Raw genomic sequence first — 15,758 nt, forward strand, 5'->3', positions numbered from 1 at the left:
TCTTGCATGGTTGACCAGAGAAGAGTCATATTTTCTCTGAGTCAAGTGCTTCAGCTCCGCCTAAGAAACGCCCCTATGGATAAAATCTCGCGCATGCGCAGTATTCATTTCGGGAAGAACTACGTTGTGTAAGTATCGCAACGCTACCACGTGATGTACGTAGTGCCCTCCGTAATGCGCACTCCTTATTCACTTCCGCACGTAGTGGCGTGAGGGAGAGGGGACATACACTAAGCTAGCTGATTGGTCTTTCATCAAAAGGGCAAGTGCGCAATTTCGGACAAGATTACAAGCAGTGAGGGCAGAAATTGTCTGTCAATCAAAGTCTAGGGGGAGGGAAATAGGCTATGATGGTGTGAGGGGAAGAAATTATTTATGCTAATGAGCATAACGGCGGGAAAGTATTATATGGCGATAAAATAGGACAGGTTAGTCCTGAAAAGATGATGGATCGATCGCTGGGAACTATCAGGGTAGACAAGCATTAAGGTACATTTGGTTTTATATGTCAGAACATGGTGACAGGTTCCCTTTAAAGGCTTCCGTTTTGCATTCTGTCTGGGCATTCCATTATTTTCCATTATAACCATGTTAGAAAGCCATAACGGAATCCCTAACGCTAGTGTCAACCCACCCTTATAGTAACTGTGGAAGATTTCTAATGTCTCAGTGCACAGATAGAAAGTCCCAAAGTCTCTCAGTATTAGTTGGCTGTGCATTAACCCTTTCCACAGTGCAGTGCAGATATAGTGTGAATAACCAGAATATATTACAATAAACATACAAAATGCAGTTCCACAACGTGCAACTATATAAATACACACAACGGCATAAATCATAGTGCAGGTTAACTCTTCACAGTACACTAATGTACGGAGTTAATGGCTTTGCATAATAGCAATAGGCGCAAATGTCCACAAACATCCATAGTCCAAAAGTACCCTTGCTCCAGGGCACTGCAGATGGGTTTTGTGAAAATCCACCCCAAAGTGGGCAGTTTTTGGCTGTTACCAGGGCATTACAGGGTGGGGCTTAAACATTTTGAATGATGTTGGCAATTACTTGTAAAAGGACCACTGGGGCCCCGGCCGATCACGAGAACAGGAACACTTCTTATTTTGCCCCCCCACCCCCAAAAGATAAGCAGCACTAGATGTGTCTGGCAGTCGCTCATCTTCCTATTTTATATGGAAACTGAATACAGTCATTTCTCTGCAGTTGTCCCAGTTGTGTCATCTCTGTCTCTTCTTGCCTAGTGATGGCTTGTATTGGATGATTGTGTAATTGCAGGTCGTTTTGGTCCACCTTGGCGTCACCTCAATGATCGCTCACATCAAAGTTGGAACTTTTCAGGTTGCTTTAGAAGCTGAGTCCATTGTGCTCAGTGGCAAAGGTAATTTGATCATTATGGAAATGTCTTCGTGGTGGCAGCAGATCTAGACTGGTCTGTACTTGTCTGGTCACTTTAAAGGAAACTTCGAATTTCTCTGGGACGTTCGTCTGCTTTACCTATACAGTGGTCAATAGAAGGTTATGTATTATTGCTCCAACAACACTGTAGATGTGCAGAAGTTTGCAAGGTAGTCAGGGTAAGTCTATTGCATTGCGTTCAAGCATGGCCACTATACAATGTATGGCGCTGTGGTTGATAAGCTGTGAGGAGGCTGCAGCACTCACCGGAGCTCCCTGGCCTCTTCAAACAGCTGATCGATGGGGGTGTCAGGAGTCAGACCTCCACAGATCTGATATTGATGGCCGATCCTGAGGATAAATACCTTACTCTTGAAAAACCCCTTTAAAAATGTTTGTTAGTCAGAACCAATTGTGATTAGAACAATAAATATAAGCTTAAAGGGGTTTTTCCATCTGAGACAATGGGGGCATATCGCTAGGATACGCCCCCATTGTCTGATAGGTGCGGGACCTACACCTAGAACGGAGCAGGGAAGGTGGTGGCCGAAGGACCCTGCACCTAAACCAAGAACGGAGCCCCGAAATTTGCGGAGGGCACACTGCACATGCGCAGCCGCCCTCCATTCATTTCTATGGGGCCACTGAAAATAGGCGAGCACTGGCTCGGCTATTTCCGTCGGCCCCATAGAAATGAATGGGAGCGGTGGCTGCACAAGTGCCGTGTGCTCCCATTTCTCTGCTACGGGGAGAGTGCTTGGTGGTGGCCGGACCCGAGGAAACCCTTCCACGCTCCGTTCTCGGTGTAGGTGCCTGTCCCCTAGCGATATGCTCAGATGAGACAACCCCTTTAAGGATTTTTCTGGTAATGTTGGTTTTTATGCATGTGCTCGCAGCTTTCCCCTGGAAACAAAAGAGTGCGTGGGCATGTTCACATGTACTGCTCCAGCCAATGATTGGCTTCAGGGGTGACTTGTAACGCTGCTGAAGCCAGTCATTACAGGAGCCGTGCATGTGACCATGGCGAGCCGAATTTAACCAGCACGGGGACTGAAAGATGGAGACAGTGGAGGTGGTAAATATGAATCTTCTGTTTAAGGGGGCAGGCACTTGTTAAGAAGCAATATTACAGGAAAACCCCTTTAAGTGAACACCAATGATGTCATCTCTCTGGTCAGTGATAGTCATGATGTCATACTGACATCATCACTGAAACCCGGTGAGCAGAGACCAGCAGAATGAAGCATGGAGGGGAAGTCTGCTACTTTAAAGTATTGCAATTTTTGTTCAAATTTTTTTTCCAAGGGGCTGGAGAACCCCTCTAAGCAGATTTCCAGAACTTTAGGGCTCATTCAGAGAAGTGAAACACAGAACAGTCAGCGTGCGGACTGAACACTGACCTATTCCAGTCAATGGCCAATTCACATGTTCATTTTGAAAAAATTTTCACGTGCTGACAAAATAGCAGCACGCTCTATCTGGTCTCACTATACTTGACATTCAGGTGAATGGACCCGTGATAAAAAAAACTGACAGCACAAACGCCATTCACGTGCAGTCCGCTTTTCACAAATGCTGGGGGGGCATTCTTCAGTTTTTTTTCTTTGAGGTACGTGAAAAACGGATGACATGGAGTCAATGGCAAAACTGATTCCATACGGATGGAAAATCATCCGTTTTTGGCGGACAGAACATGGACCAACTGTAAGGTAGTAAATGAATGGACTCTGCAGACATCGCCATCTAGTGGACAAACATGGCTTGGACCAGCATGCATGCTGAATTAGGAGTTATGGTATGTTCACACTAGTGAAAATTACTTTATGACGTTTTCACTGCCTGGTCCTATCAATCAAAGTGCAGAGGGCTCAGCAGTTGCAGAGAGAGCAGAGTCTCTAGGTGTAATGACAACGCCCCCGTTGCTCCTAGAGGCTCATTTGCATATAATAAAACATCATTTTTCTCAGTAATGCGGGCACATATGAACATGGGACCAACACAGATACCTTCAGCTGCCAAGTGCACATGTAACAGGTCAGCCAGTGTCATAGGTACAAAACTGCTGACAGATGCCCTTTAATAGAGCTGGGTCTCCACGAGTACAGGCCGGGATGTGGACAGGAATTATCTCTGTAATATGATCAGACTTGTTCCAGTATTATTACGGTAAGTGACTGCTGGCAGTGATACAACTGAATTTTCCTTCCTCTGTTTGGGTCCTCAGATTACGATGCTGTAATCCCCTTAATCCACCATTTATATAAAACGTCTCTTCTTGTCCGCAGTGTGCGGGGATGACGTCTGCAGTCAGGATGAGAGCTGCGCCCTGTGCCCCGCCGATTGTGGCCCATGCCCAATGTCAACCACGGTGAAAATCGCCATTGTACTCCCCCTGACTCTGTTCTGCAGCGGCTTCATCTTCGCGATAGTGGTATCCGTCTAAATTCCTAGAAATCTACAGCTAGACCTCTCTCTAGACCAGCAACCTTCAGCACTCCAGCTGTTGTGAGACTACAATACCCAGCATGCTCCATTCATTTCTATGTGAGCTATGAGAAGAGCAGAGCAATAATGCATTCTGGGAGTTGTAGTTTCACAACAGCTGGAGTGCCGGAGGTTGCCTACCCCTGCTCTAGACAGCAGAGAAGGAAACTGTGGGGGGCGTCACATGCCTGATGCATCGCTGGGGCTATAAGGGAGGGATGGATTAACAAGAGCTGATTGTAATGCATCTGATGAACTGCTGCCCGCCAAACAGAAAGGGAAGAAAGTCCTCCTGATATTTAAGTAAATAAAAAGTTATACATTGATGGGATAGCCCTGTCACTTTACTGTTTTAGTATACTCTTGCATTTCTAGGAACTCTATGTAGTGCCATTCCTCTTTTATTCCTCCTGCAAATGTATACATAAATTAACAGCTACCAATCCCCTTATTCAATGCGACATGTCCATTTCAGATCATTTCTGACCATGTTAGACAGAGACACTCAATTGACACAGAGAATGGTAAGTCACAGTGGTCCATGTAGTCATACATTTCCAGGAGGAATAAGAGAGGGACTGCACAATACGGAGTTCTAAGAAAAGATATTCTAGCGTTTTTATTTCATGGGCGATACAAGTGTTAAAAGGATTGGACAATCTGGGACATTGACGGCGTATCACTAGGATAGGCCATCAATGTCAGATAGGAGCAGGTCCCATCTGAAGGACCCACTCCTATCTAAAGAACGGGGAAGTGAAGGAAAGCAGACTAGGCATGCATGGCGTGCTCTCCGTTCACTGCTGTGCGAGTTCTGAAAAAAGCCAAATGAGCCCGCTCCCATAGTGATGAATGAAGAGCGCACCATGCATGCACGGCCACAGATGCATTCATTGATTCAGAACCGGCTCGGTTATTTTCCGAACTCCCATAGCGGTGAATGTAGAGCGAACCGCGAACGCACGGCCACCGCTGCATTCATTGATTCAGAACCGGCTCGGCTATTTTCAGAACTCCCATAGCGGTGAATGTAGAGCGCACCGCGCACGCACGGCCACCGCTGTATTCATTGATTCAGAACCGGCTCGGCTATTTTCAGAACTCCCATAGCGGTGAATGTAGAGCGCACCGCGAACGCACGGCCACCGCTGCATTCATTGATTCAGAACCGGCTCGGCTATTTTCAGAACTCCCATAGCGGTGAATGTAGAGCGCACCGCGCACGCACGGCCACCACTGTATTCATTGATTCAGAACCGGCTCGGCTATTTTCAGAACTCCCATAGCGGTGAATGTAGAGCGCACCGCGAACGCACGGCCACCGCTGCATTCATTGATTCAGAACCGGCTCGGCTATTTTCAGAACTCCCATAGCGGTGAATGTAGAGCGCACCGCGCACGCACGGCCACCGCTGTATTCATTGATTCAGAACCGGCTCGGCTATTTTCAGAACTCCCATAGCGGTGAATGTAGAGCGCACCGCGCACGCACGGCCACCGCTGCATTCATTGATTCAGAACCGGCTCGGCTATTTTCAGAACTCCCATAGCGGTGAATGTAGAGCGCACCGCGCACGCACGGCCACCGCTGTATTCATTGATTCAGAACCGGCTCGGCTATTTTCAGAACTCCCATAGCGGTGAATGTAGAGCGCACCGCGCACGCACGTCCACCGCTGCATTCATTGATTCAGAACCGGCTCGGCTATTTTCAGAACTCCCATAGCGGTGAATGTAGAGCGCACCGCGCACGCACGGCCACCGCTGTATTCATTGATTCAGAACCGGCTCGGCTATTTTCAGAACTCCCATAGCAGTGAATGTAGAGCGCACCGCGAACGCACGGCCACCGCTGCATTCATTGATTCAGAACCGGCTCGGCTATTTTCAGAACTCCCATAGCGGTGAATGTAGAACGCACCGCGCACGCACGGCCACCGCTGCATTCATTGATTCAGAACCGGCTAGGCTATTTTCAGAACTCCCATAGCGGTGAGCAGAGGGTGGCCACGCATGTGCGGCTGCTCTCCTTCACTTTGGGGATCCCATTCTGGAGATAGGAGGAGGTCCCAGACGTGGGGCTCAGTCCTATGTGACATTGATGTTGTATCCTAGCAATATGCCACACAATAGATGGACCCTCAAAGTAAAACAAAAGCTAGAAAGGCTCCCTCTGGTGGGTGGACCATGTCAGGACACCAGCACCCCTTTCCTAGGACCTCCTGCTTGTTCCTCCTCTTCCTATGGCAGGGGTAGGCAGCAGTTCATCACATGCATTGCAATCAGCTCTTGTTAATCCACCCCTCCATTATAGACCCAGCGATGCATCAGGCATGTGAAGCCCCCCACAGTTTCCTTCTCTGCTGTCTAGAGCAGGGGTAGGCAACCTCCGGCATCCAGCTGTTGTGGAACTACAACTCCCAGTATACATACTTGCCCTGCTCTTCTAAAAACTCTCATAGAAATGAATGGAGCATGCTGGGATTGTAGTTTCACAACAGCTGGAGTGCCGAAGGTTGCTGATCCCTGTTCCTATGGTATAATGCTATCATGGTATCATCTTTTTTTCCCAGTGGTTCCAGTATCAAAAGCAGAAGATGCTTTGGGATGAGAGTTGGATTCTGACCGTGAAGGACTTACCTGGTGGGTTGTATTTTCAGCCCTTTTACACCGGGGTGACAGACACGGCTCTACATAGTTGTCCTATTATTTTCCTGTAGGAGACGAGGTTTGGAATGAGCTGGGCAGCACCATCAGCCTGAGACACAACAACATAGCACCAGGTCATCGGATGGAGCTACTGGCAAACACGGTCTTCATATGTGGCTCGTCTACAGAAAACTTCATGCAGACAGGGATCTAGTGAGTAACTTACATGGCACAGTAAAGATGCCATGGGTCTCAAATGGGCATATGCAGGGTCAGGCTGGGCCCCCCAGAGGATGCTCCGATGGACAAAGCTCTGACAATAATGGACCCCTAATAAAACAGGGACCTTAAGGTCCTATATACACAGGGGGTGGGCCCTCAGAATTCCTCATGTCCTCTGGTGGGCCCAAGGAACTTCAGCCCGACGCTGGGCGTATGTTCCACATTGGCAGCTCCTAAGTTCAAGGTCAGGTTGGTGCCATCAAGAGGTGTACAAAGAAATCATTGGGCCCCTATAGCAAGAATCTGAATTGGGCCCCCATACCATGTCCTTGGCCCCCTCATACTACCTGCCTTGGCTCCTTCCTGCCCACCCCATTTTCACCTACAAATGTACCATTCAGTCTTATCAACCACCACCCAGCCACCTGTGCACTGCAAGTCTGAATTCTTGTCGACAGACTTCCCCTCATCCACCATCACGAACTACTGCAGTCTTATCATGTTCCCCTATGAACTGTGTCTGCAGTCCTATCCATGGGGCAGTCCGCCCATGAACTGCACTGCAGCTGCAGTTCATCAGCCACCCATAGCACCCCTTAAGTGACGTGCACATCTGGTTGTACTTATGCAAGATCCCTATGGACCCAATTATTGTGAATGGGATCTTTTGGGTGCCGACTGTGTTTGGTGATTCCGGTATTCTGCTCCTATGCTGGAACAGAATACCAAAATCTGATCACAAGTATGCAGCTAGCCTTACCCGATGAACTGTGCCCACTGCTGCTGCCTTTTATATAGTGTGCCATTCTTCCCACCATAAACTGTGCCTGCTGCTTATTATATAGTGTGCCATACCCCACCATGGACTGTGCCTGCTGCTTATTATATAGTGTGCCATACCCCACCATGGACTGTGCCTGCTGCTTATTATATAGTGTGCCATACCCCACTATGGACTGTGCCTGCTGCTTATTATATAGTGTGCCATACCCCACTATGGACTGTGCCTGCTGCTTATAATATAGTGTGCCATACCCCACCATGGACTGTGCCTGCTGCTTTTTATATAGTGTGCCATACCCCACCATGGACTGTGCCTGCTGCTTATTATATAGTGTGCCATACCCCACCATGGACTGTGCCTGCTGCTTATAATATAGTGTGCCATACCCCACTATGGACTGTGCCTGCTGCTTATTATATAGTGTGCCATACCCCACTATGGACTGTGCCTGCTGCTTATAATATAGTGTGCCATACCCCATCATGGACTGTGCCTGCTGCTTATTATATAGTGTGCCATACCCCACCATGGACTGTGCCTGCTGCTTATTATATAGTGTGCCATACCCCACCATGGACTGTGCCTGCTGCTTATTATATAGTGTGCCATACCCCACTATGGACTGTGCCTGCTGCTTATTATATAGTGTGCCATACCCCACTATGGACTGTGCCTGCTGCTTATAATATAGTGTGCCATACCCCACCATGGACTGTGCCTGCTGCTTTTTATATAGTGTGCCATACCCCATCATGGACTGTGCCTGCTGCTTATTATATAGTGTGCCATACCCCATCATGGACTGTGCCTGCTGCATATTATATAGTGCGCCATACCCCACCATGGACTGTGCCTGCTGCTTATTATATAGTGTGCCATACCCCACTATGGACTGTGCCTGCTGCATATTATATAGTGTGCCATACCCCACTATGGACTGTGCCTGCTGCTTATTATATAGTGTGCCATACCCCACCATGGACTGTGCCTGCTGCTTATTATATAGTGTGCCATACCCCACCATGGACTGTGCCTGCTGCTTATTATATAGTGTGCCATACCCCATCATAGACTGGGCCTGCTGCTTATTATATAGTGTGCCATACCCCATCATGGACTGTGCCTGCTGCTTATTATATAGTGTGCCATACCCCACCATGGACTGTGCCTGCTCCTTATTATATAGTGTGCTATACCCCACCATGGACTGTGCCTGCTGCTTATAATATAGTGTGCCATACCCCACCATGGACTGTGCCTGCTGCTTATTATATAGTGTGCCATACCCCACCATGGACTGGGCCTGCTGCTTATTATATAGTGTGCCATACCTCACCACGGACTGTGCCTGCTGCTTATTATATAGTGTGCCATACCCCACCATGTACTGTGCCTGCTGCTTATTATATAGTGTGCCATACCCCACCATGGACTGTGCCTGCTGCTTATTATATAGTGTGCCATACCCCACTATGGACTGTGCCTGCTGCATATTATATAGTTTGCCATACCCCACCATGGACTGTGCCTGCTGCATATTATATAGTGTGCCATACCCCACCATGTACTGTGCCTGCTGCTTATAATAAAGTGTGCCATACCCCACCATGGACTGTGCCTGCTGCTTATTATATAGTGTGCCATACCCCACTATGGACTGTGCCTGCTGCATATTATATAGTGTGCCATACCCCACCATGGACTGTGCCTGCTTCTTATTATATAATGTGCCATACCCCACCATGGACTGTGCCTGCTGCTTATAATATAGTGTGCCATACCTCCCCATGAAATGTGCCTGCTGCTTATTATATAGTGTGCCATACCCCACCATGAACTGTGCCTGCTGCTTATTATATAGTGTGCCATACCTCACCACGGACTGTGCCTGCTGCTTATTATATAGTGTGCCATACCCCACCATGTACTGTGCCTGCTGCTTATTATATAGTGTGCCATACCCCACCATGGACTGTGCCTGCTGCTTATTATATAGTGTGCCATACCCCACTATGGACTGTGCCTGCTGCATATTATATAGTTTGCCATACCCCACCATGGACTGTGCCTGCTGCATATTATATAGTGTGCCATACCCCACCATGTACTGTGCCTGCTGCTTATAATAAAGTGTGCCATACCCCACCATGGACTGTGCCTGCTGCTTATTATATAGTGTGCCATACCCCACTATGGACTGTGCCTGCTGCTTATTATATAGTGTGCCATACCCCACTATGGACTGTGCCTGCTGCATATTATATAGTGTGCCATACCCCACCATGGACTGTGCCTGCTTCTTATTATATAATGTGCCATACCCCACCATGGACTGTGCCTGCTGCTTATAATATAGTGTGCCATACCTCCCCATGAAATGTGCCTGCTGCTTATTATATAGTGTGCCATACCCCACCATGAACTGTGCCTGCTGCTGTGTATTGTATACAGATGTAATAGAGTTAACACTCAACCTCAAATTTCTTAACTTAAATTTCTTAACTCATTGTGATATCCTGTAGCAAAAGCCACTGAAAAACAATTGAAGGTGTCGGCTTAACACAACTATTTTAGTTAACGCATCTAGTTAAGCATGTGCATTAGGGTGCTGATACACATTCAGTTTTTTTTATGCAGTTTTTGAAGCCAAAACCGGGAGTGGATTAAAAAAGGGGAGAAGTAGTATTTGCCTTAATATTTTCTCTCCTGTTTTGATCCACACCTGATTTTGACTTCAAAAACTGCATTAAAAAGCCTGAATGTGTGTCAGCACTCCTAACTCTACTACTAGGTCATCGGTATCTGATCATCAGGGGTCCGACACCCGGGACCCCCACCGATCGGCTGTTTGAAGAGGCAGCGGCCTTCTTTCAGCTCAACAAGCAGAGCGCCGTACATCGTATAGTGGTTGTATTTAGTATCGCAGCTCAGCCCCATTCACTTGGACTGAGCCATGCCTAGGCCACATCACCAATGAACCTGACATTACTAGCCTATGCTGGTATGCTGGTATGTTGCCGGTGATCACTGCAGCCTCATTCAACAGCTGATTGTCAGGGATCCCGTGTGTTGATCCCCCTCCTATCAGATACTGATGACCTATCCTGCGGACCGGAGAGATCATCTGTATAAAGCAGTTGGAAAACCTCTTTAAAAAACTGAAATCTGGCTTCCTTCAGCCTCCACTAGGGGGAGCTCACTATAGATTTATACAGCTAGTTGTGAATTAAATGGGAATTTTATAAATCTGTGAGATCAATGAGCTGCCCCTAGTGGCAGTTGCAGAAAAAAAACCACCACATTTATTAATCTGTTTATACCATTTTTTGACCTAAAAAATGATTGCAAAAAAGTTGCAATTTGTGCAGAAATTAAATTTTTTATGTGGCGTGCTTGGCAAAAAGTGGTTGTGGCTTACTGGGAGGTGCCATTAAAGCTAAATTAATCTTAAAGCCAGAAAACAACACAAATGTTGTGTGCAAATCTAACCAGCAGGCGTCAAGTTTTTATTCCTGACTTTAGGACAGTCCAGTCTTGAAATGAGGTTTGAGCCTTATAATTTGGTATTATTCACTCTAATGTTAGTTTTTTTCATTGCTGTATGAAATTCCAGTTTTTTTTAGATTTGCCCCTATTGCTGTGTGACGAGAAACAGCAGGGGAAGCCCTCACCATGGTTGATGCTACCGGCAAGAATTATAATATTTCTCTTTGTTTCTCTACTTCTGCAGCGATGGACGAAATGTTTTTGTCAAAAGGATCTATAAGAAGAATTTCACCATTTCGAAAACCGTAAGAAAGGAAGTGCAGCTCGTACGGTAGGTGCTTTCTTTATTGCTTCTCCAAGATCAGTGGTGTTTGAACACAATTTTTTCTCTCAATGTATCCATTTATCTAGATGTATATGTTGGGTGTAATCATTTAAATAAGGGTTTCAACAACAGATTTTTATAACAAAATCATAGTGATTATACATGCCATATAACTATGCGTATACCGTCGCTATCCTGCCTTCTTCATGCCTCCGGTAGTACAGTTGAGCAGTCATCCGTCATGAAATTCCCAGCCCTCTAATAATGATGAGGTGACTGCGCTGTTCCTGTCTCAGTCTACACGGCAAAGCTCAAAAGCGAGCCGCAGAGAACAGGAAGTGTCAGCCTATTGTATGCTGCAGGGGCCAGCGTGGGAACTGGATTGAAGCAGCATAAAAAACTGTGCAGCACCTTCTGCAATATATTGACTTTGATTCCTTTGAACCTGTAGGAAGCTGGATCACCAGAATCTATGTAAGTTCATGGGAGGATCAGTGGAAGGAAACATCTTCATCATCACAGAATATTGTCCAAAGGGAAGCCTGGCTGATGTTCTGCTGAATGATGATGTTCCTCTAAATTGGGGGTTTAGGTGAGTCACACGTATTCGTATCTAAATGGAACAGAAGGTGATGTGATAGTGGACCAGAAAGTCCAAAAATAATATAATATACAAAAAAAATAGTAAAAATAAAATACATATAATGAGTACATAGTTTTTTTTTTCTAAAAGTGGTCTTCACAATTTACAAACTACAACTCCTAGCATGCCTTCAGTTGTCTAGACATGTTGGGAGAGCTGAAGAATCATAGGCTGGAGATAACAGCTCCAGGAGGAACATTCCCCTTGTTATCACCACCTGCTGGTAAGAGCAGATATAGGACCTCCCAAACGGAGCGGAGGAAGAGGAATGAGAACTACTATTGGCACATATATGTTTGTCACTTGTCAAGCCCATTAAACTGTTGGCCTCTCAGATGTGGCTAATAAAGGGGTTTCCAAGTGGAGACCCCCTAACAGGGCAGACGTCCTTCTATAGTAACTGGCAGTAACTGGGTTTTATTTCCTTTTCTAGACTTTCCTTTGCCACGGACATAGCACGAGGAATGGCTTATCTGCACCACCATAAAATGTACCACGGGAGACTGACATCACGTAATTGTGTCATAGATGATCGATGGGTTTGCAAGATCTCAGGTAAAATATATGAGGGGAAATTGACGCTGAGCTGCAAGACCTTCTTAGAATGACCCATATAAATGATTATTCTGAAAAGGAGGGTTAAAAAGATTTAAAGGCTATGGACACCAATTTTTTTATGATTGCATTTTACTCATTATGGGCTAAAAATAATTTTTTCAATTGGTCTTTATTAAAAATATTGAGCTGTTCTGTCACAAAGGGTTACTGTTTGTCTAGCTGTGTGAATCGTACTTTCACTTTCATGTTGTGCCGGTCATCTAATAACCTTTATCTCTCAATTACTAAAAGGCCATAAACACTTATTTAAGCCACATTCTTATCATTAAGATAACAATTGAGCTCTAATGAGTGTTTTTAAGGTCAGAGATCAGAGATAAGGAGCCGTCAGTTGAGCTGCATGATGGAACAGAGTAAAAATACAGAACCTGCTACTAGGGAATCTCAAATCTGTACAGAGCAAAGTGCTCAACATTTTTAATTGATTTTTTTTTAGCTCAAAACGAGTACAATGCAATAATAATAAAAACTATTTTTCCCAAAGGTGTACATAGCCTTTAAAAGGATTGTACAGAATTAGAAAAACATGGCTTATTTTTTCCAGAAACAGTGCCACACCTGTCCGTGGGTTGTGCCTGGTATTGCAGCTTAGCTCCACTGACATGAGCTACTTAATAATACTAATATTAACAGTCACTGCAAATTCGGGTTGTCCCGAGCTGGAAATAGGCAGGGCTTATGTAAGCCCCACCCATACACCTTTGTGTTACTGGGTGGGTCTAGGGGCGTTCCTAGGGGGTGGGGCTTATATACCCTAAATTTATCAGCATTCGTAAGAAAGCAACCTGTGTAATTGCCACCTTTTGGTTACGTAGTTGCATACATTTTGGTTATGTAGTCGGATACGTATATGCCCTATAATTATATATGTGCACTATATTCTTCATACAGATTATGGTTTGATGGTTTATAGACAAGATGAATATAAGGAATTAATGGAGAAAAAGCCTGTACATATCTACTGCGCCCCAGAGGTTATTCAGAATGACAGCTCTTGCGTCCTGCCGACCCCTGCCGCCGACATATACAGGTAACATAGAGGTACTGCTTAGGCTGTGTTCACACCTGCTGTTCTGTCATACAGTGGATACCAAAGGTGCACACGGACTCCACTGACGTCGTCAGGTTCTGCCATGGAGTCCACTGTTTTGTGCGTTTTATTTTGCTAACGAATGTGACTATTTTTTGCCTCCGATGGCAATGTGAACATTGGCTTAGTATGGGTTAACTAAAGAAAATCAGGTATAGTCTAAAATGAGTAATAGTATTACAACATCTGTGGGTAATGCCCTGACTGACAGCATCACAAACCTGCTGCACAGATAAGTGACAGAAGACTCAACCCAGGTGAAAAAAAAAGTCACTATGAAATAAAAACGCATGTGTCCTGTGTTTTACACTTTCCCATAGACTTTCAGCTAATATCTGGACTTACCGTTTTTTTCCCACAAAAAAATAAAAAAAATGTGCCTAAAAATGTAAAAGTTGGTAAAAACTCCATTAGAAAAGTGCAACCTAAAGGCGTTATCCCATTATTCATTTTTATGCCAAAAGTCCTAAAATTCTGTTAATAACTGTTTTTAAATAATTTAGTGTTTTTGGCATATAAAATACCTTTCACGTCATGTTTTGCTCCCATGTTGCCTCCTTGGTGCTGCTGCTTATACGTATGTGCTGCTGGAGGACAGAATCAGTCTCCTTTCCCCTCCTCTGTAGAGAATCAGTCTCCTTCCCCCTCTGAACAGAATCAGTATCCTTCTCCCCCTGAACAGAATCAGTCTCCTTCTCCCCCTGAACAGAATCAGTCTCCTTCCCCCTCTGAACAGAATAAGTCTCCTTCTCCCCCTGAACAGAATCAGTCTCCTTCCCCCTCTGAACAGAATCAGTCTCCTTCCCCCTCTGAACAGAATCAGTCTCCTTCTCCCCCTGAACAGAATCAGTCTCCTTCCCCCTCTGAACAGAATAAGTCTCCTTCTCCCCCTGAACAGAATCAGTCTCCTTCCCCCTCTGAACAGAATCAGTCTCCTTCCCCCTCTGAACAGAATCAGTCTCCTTCCCCCTCTGAACAGAATCAGTCTCCTTCCCCCTCTGAACAGAATCAGTATCCTTCTCCCCCTGAACAGAATCAGTCTCCTTCCCCCTCTGAACAGAATCAGTATCCTTCTCTCCCTGAACAGAATCAGTCTCCTTCTCCCCCTGAACAGAATCAGTCTCCCCCCCCCCCTTCCCGAACAGAATCAGTCTCATCAGTCTCCTTCCCTCACAGGACAGAATCAGTCTCCTTCTCCCTCTGTCAGATTCTGCCTCCTTTTCCTCCGGGGAGCCTACAGTGTAGTCCCTTCTTACTTCTCCTGTAGAAGGAGACTCCTCAGTTACACTGCCATGTTACTGTACAGCCTCTGGTCCTCACCTGACAAGCAGAGCAGAAAGCTATTTCTATTGGCTGTCCCGCAATGAACAGAGGATTCCTATGCAGAGACCTGGCAGTGAGGAAAGTGACTGAGCATGTGTGTCCAGCAGCACTCAGCTCAGTAGGTGGACATGCACATTGCTATACACTTTGAACACCAGATAGCACCATACTATGTAAGTAAATGTCATATTCCTTCCCTCGATTTTTTTTATTTTTTTTGAACAGCATGTAATTGGCAAATATATAAAAATAAAAGTTAGTTTTTTCCCTATTTATACAATCATTATGATATTTAATGGTGAGAAGTCTGATTACTATCTTCTTCTTCCAGTTACGCCATTGTGCTGGTTGAAATTGCCAGCCGCTGCGATACCTTCCAAGTAAGTTTTATGGTTTTCACATTTAAACTTAATTTGATACCTTTTAGGCTGGATTCACACAGCAGGTGCTACATATAGATGCCACTGTGTGTGGATATACAGATGTAGCAGAGCTGAGTTTGTCAGGCTTTAGCCAAGTGATGGATTTCAAAGAGCAAAAAAATGAGTTTGTCCTTTTGTTCAATAGTATAACATCATCATCATCTTTCCCTTAGTTTTTCATAGGACTGCAGGTAAACCTTTTTGGCCATCTTAAAGGGACACTAAACTAATAGTCAATCATTCTTACATACCCTATGCGCCCTGCTATTCCCTGAAAACATCCACAGCTTAGGAGATAAATG

General features: G+C 45.5%; 1 protein-coding gene across 1 annotated transcript in view; it reads left to right on the top strand.

The window, feature by feature from the left end:
- LOC120979859 (atrial natriuretic peptide receptor 1-like) overlaps window positions 1-15,758 on the top strand; it is a 44,617-nt gene that overhangs the window by 5,366 nt on the left and 23,493 nt on the right. The window contains exons 6-14 of the mRNA XM_040408815.1: window positions 1,291-1,393; window positions 3,696-3,841; window positions 6,468-6,537; window positions 6,615-6,756; window positions 11,280-11,366; window positions 11,812-11,952; window positions 12,437-12,558; window positions 13,513-13,651; window positions 15,366-15,414. Of these exons, the coding sequence (XP_040264749.1) occupies window positions 1,291-1,393; window positions 3,696-3,841; window positions 6,468-6,537; window positions 6,615-6,756; window positions 11,280-11,366; window positions 11,812-11,952; window positions 12,437-12,558; window positions 13,513-13,651; window positions 15,366-15,414 (999 nt within the window). The remainder of the gene's footprint in view (window positions 1-1,290; window positions 1,394-3,695; window positions 3,842-6,467; window positions 6,538-6,614; window positions 6,757-11,279; window positions 11,367-11,811; window positions 11,953-12,436; window positions 12,559-13,512; window positions 13,652-15,365; window positions 15,415-15,758) is intronic.

Source organism: Bufo bufo, chromosome 9 (assembly GCF_905171765.1).
Source record: "Bufo bufo chromosome 9, aBufBuf1.1, whole genome shotgun sequence".
In the NCBI taxonomy this organism is placed as follows: Eukaryota; Metazoa; Chordata; class Amphibia; order Anura; family Bufonidae; genus Bufo; species Bufo bufo.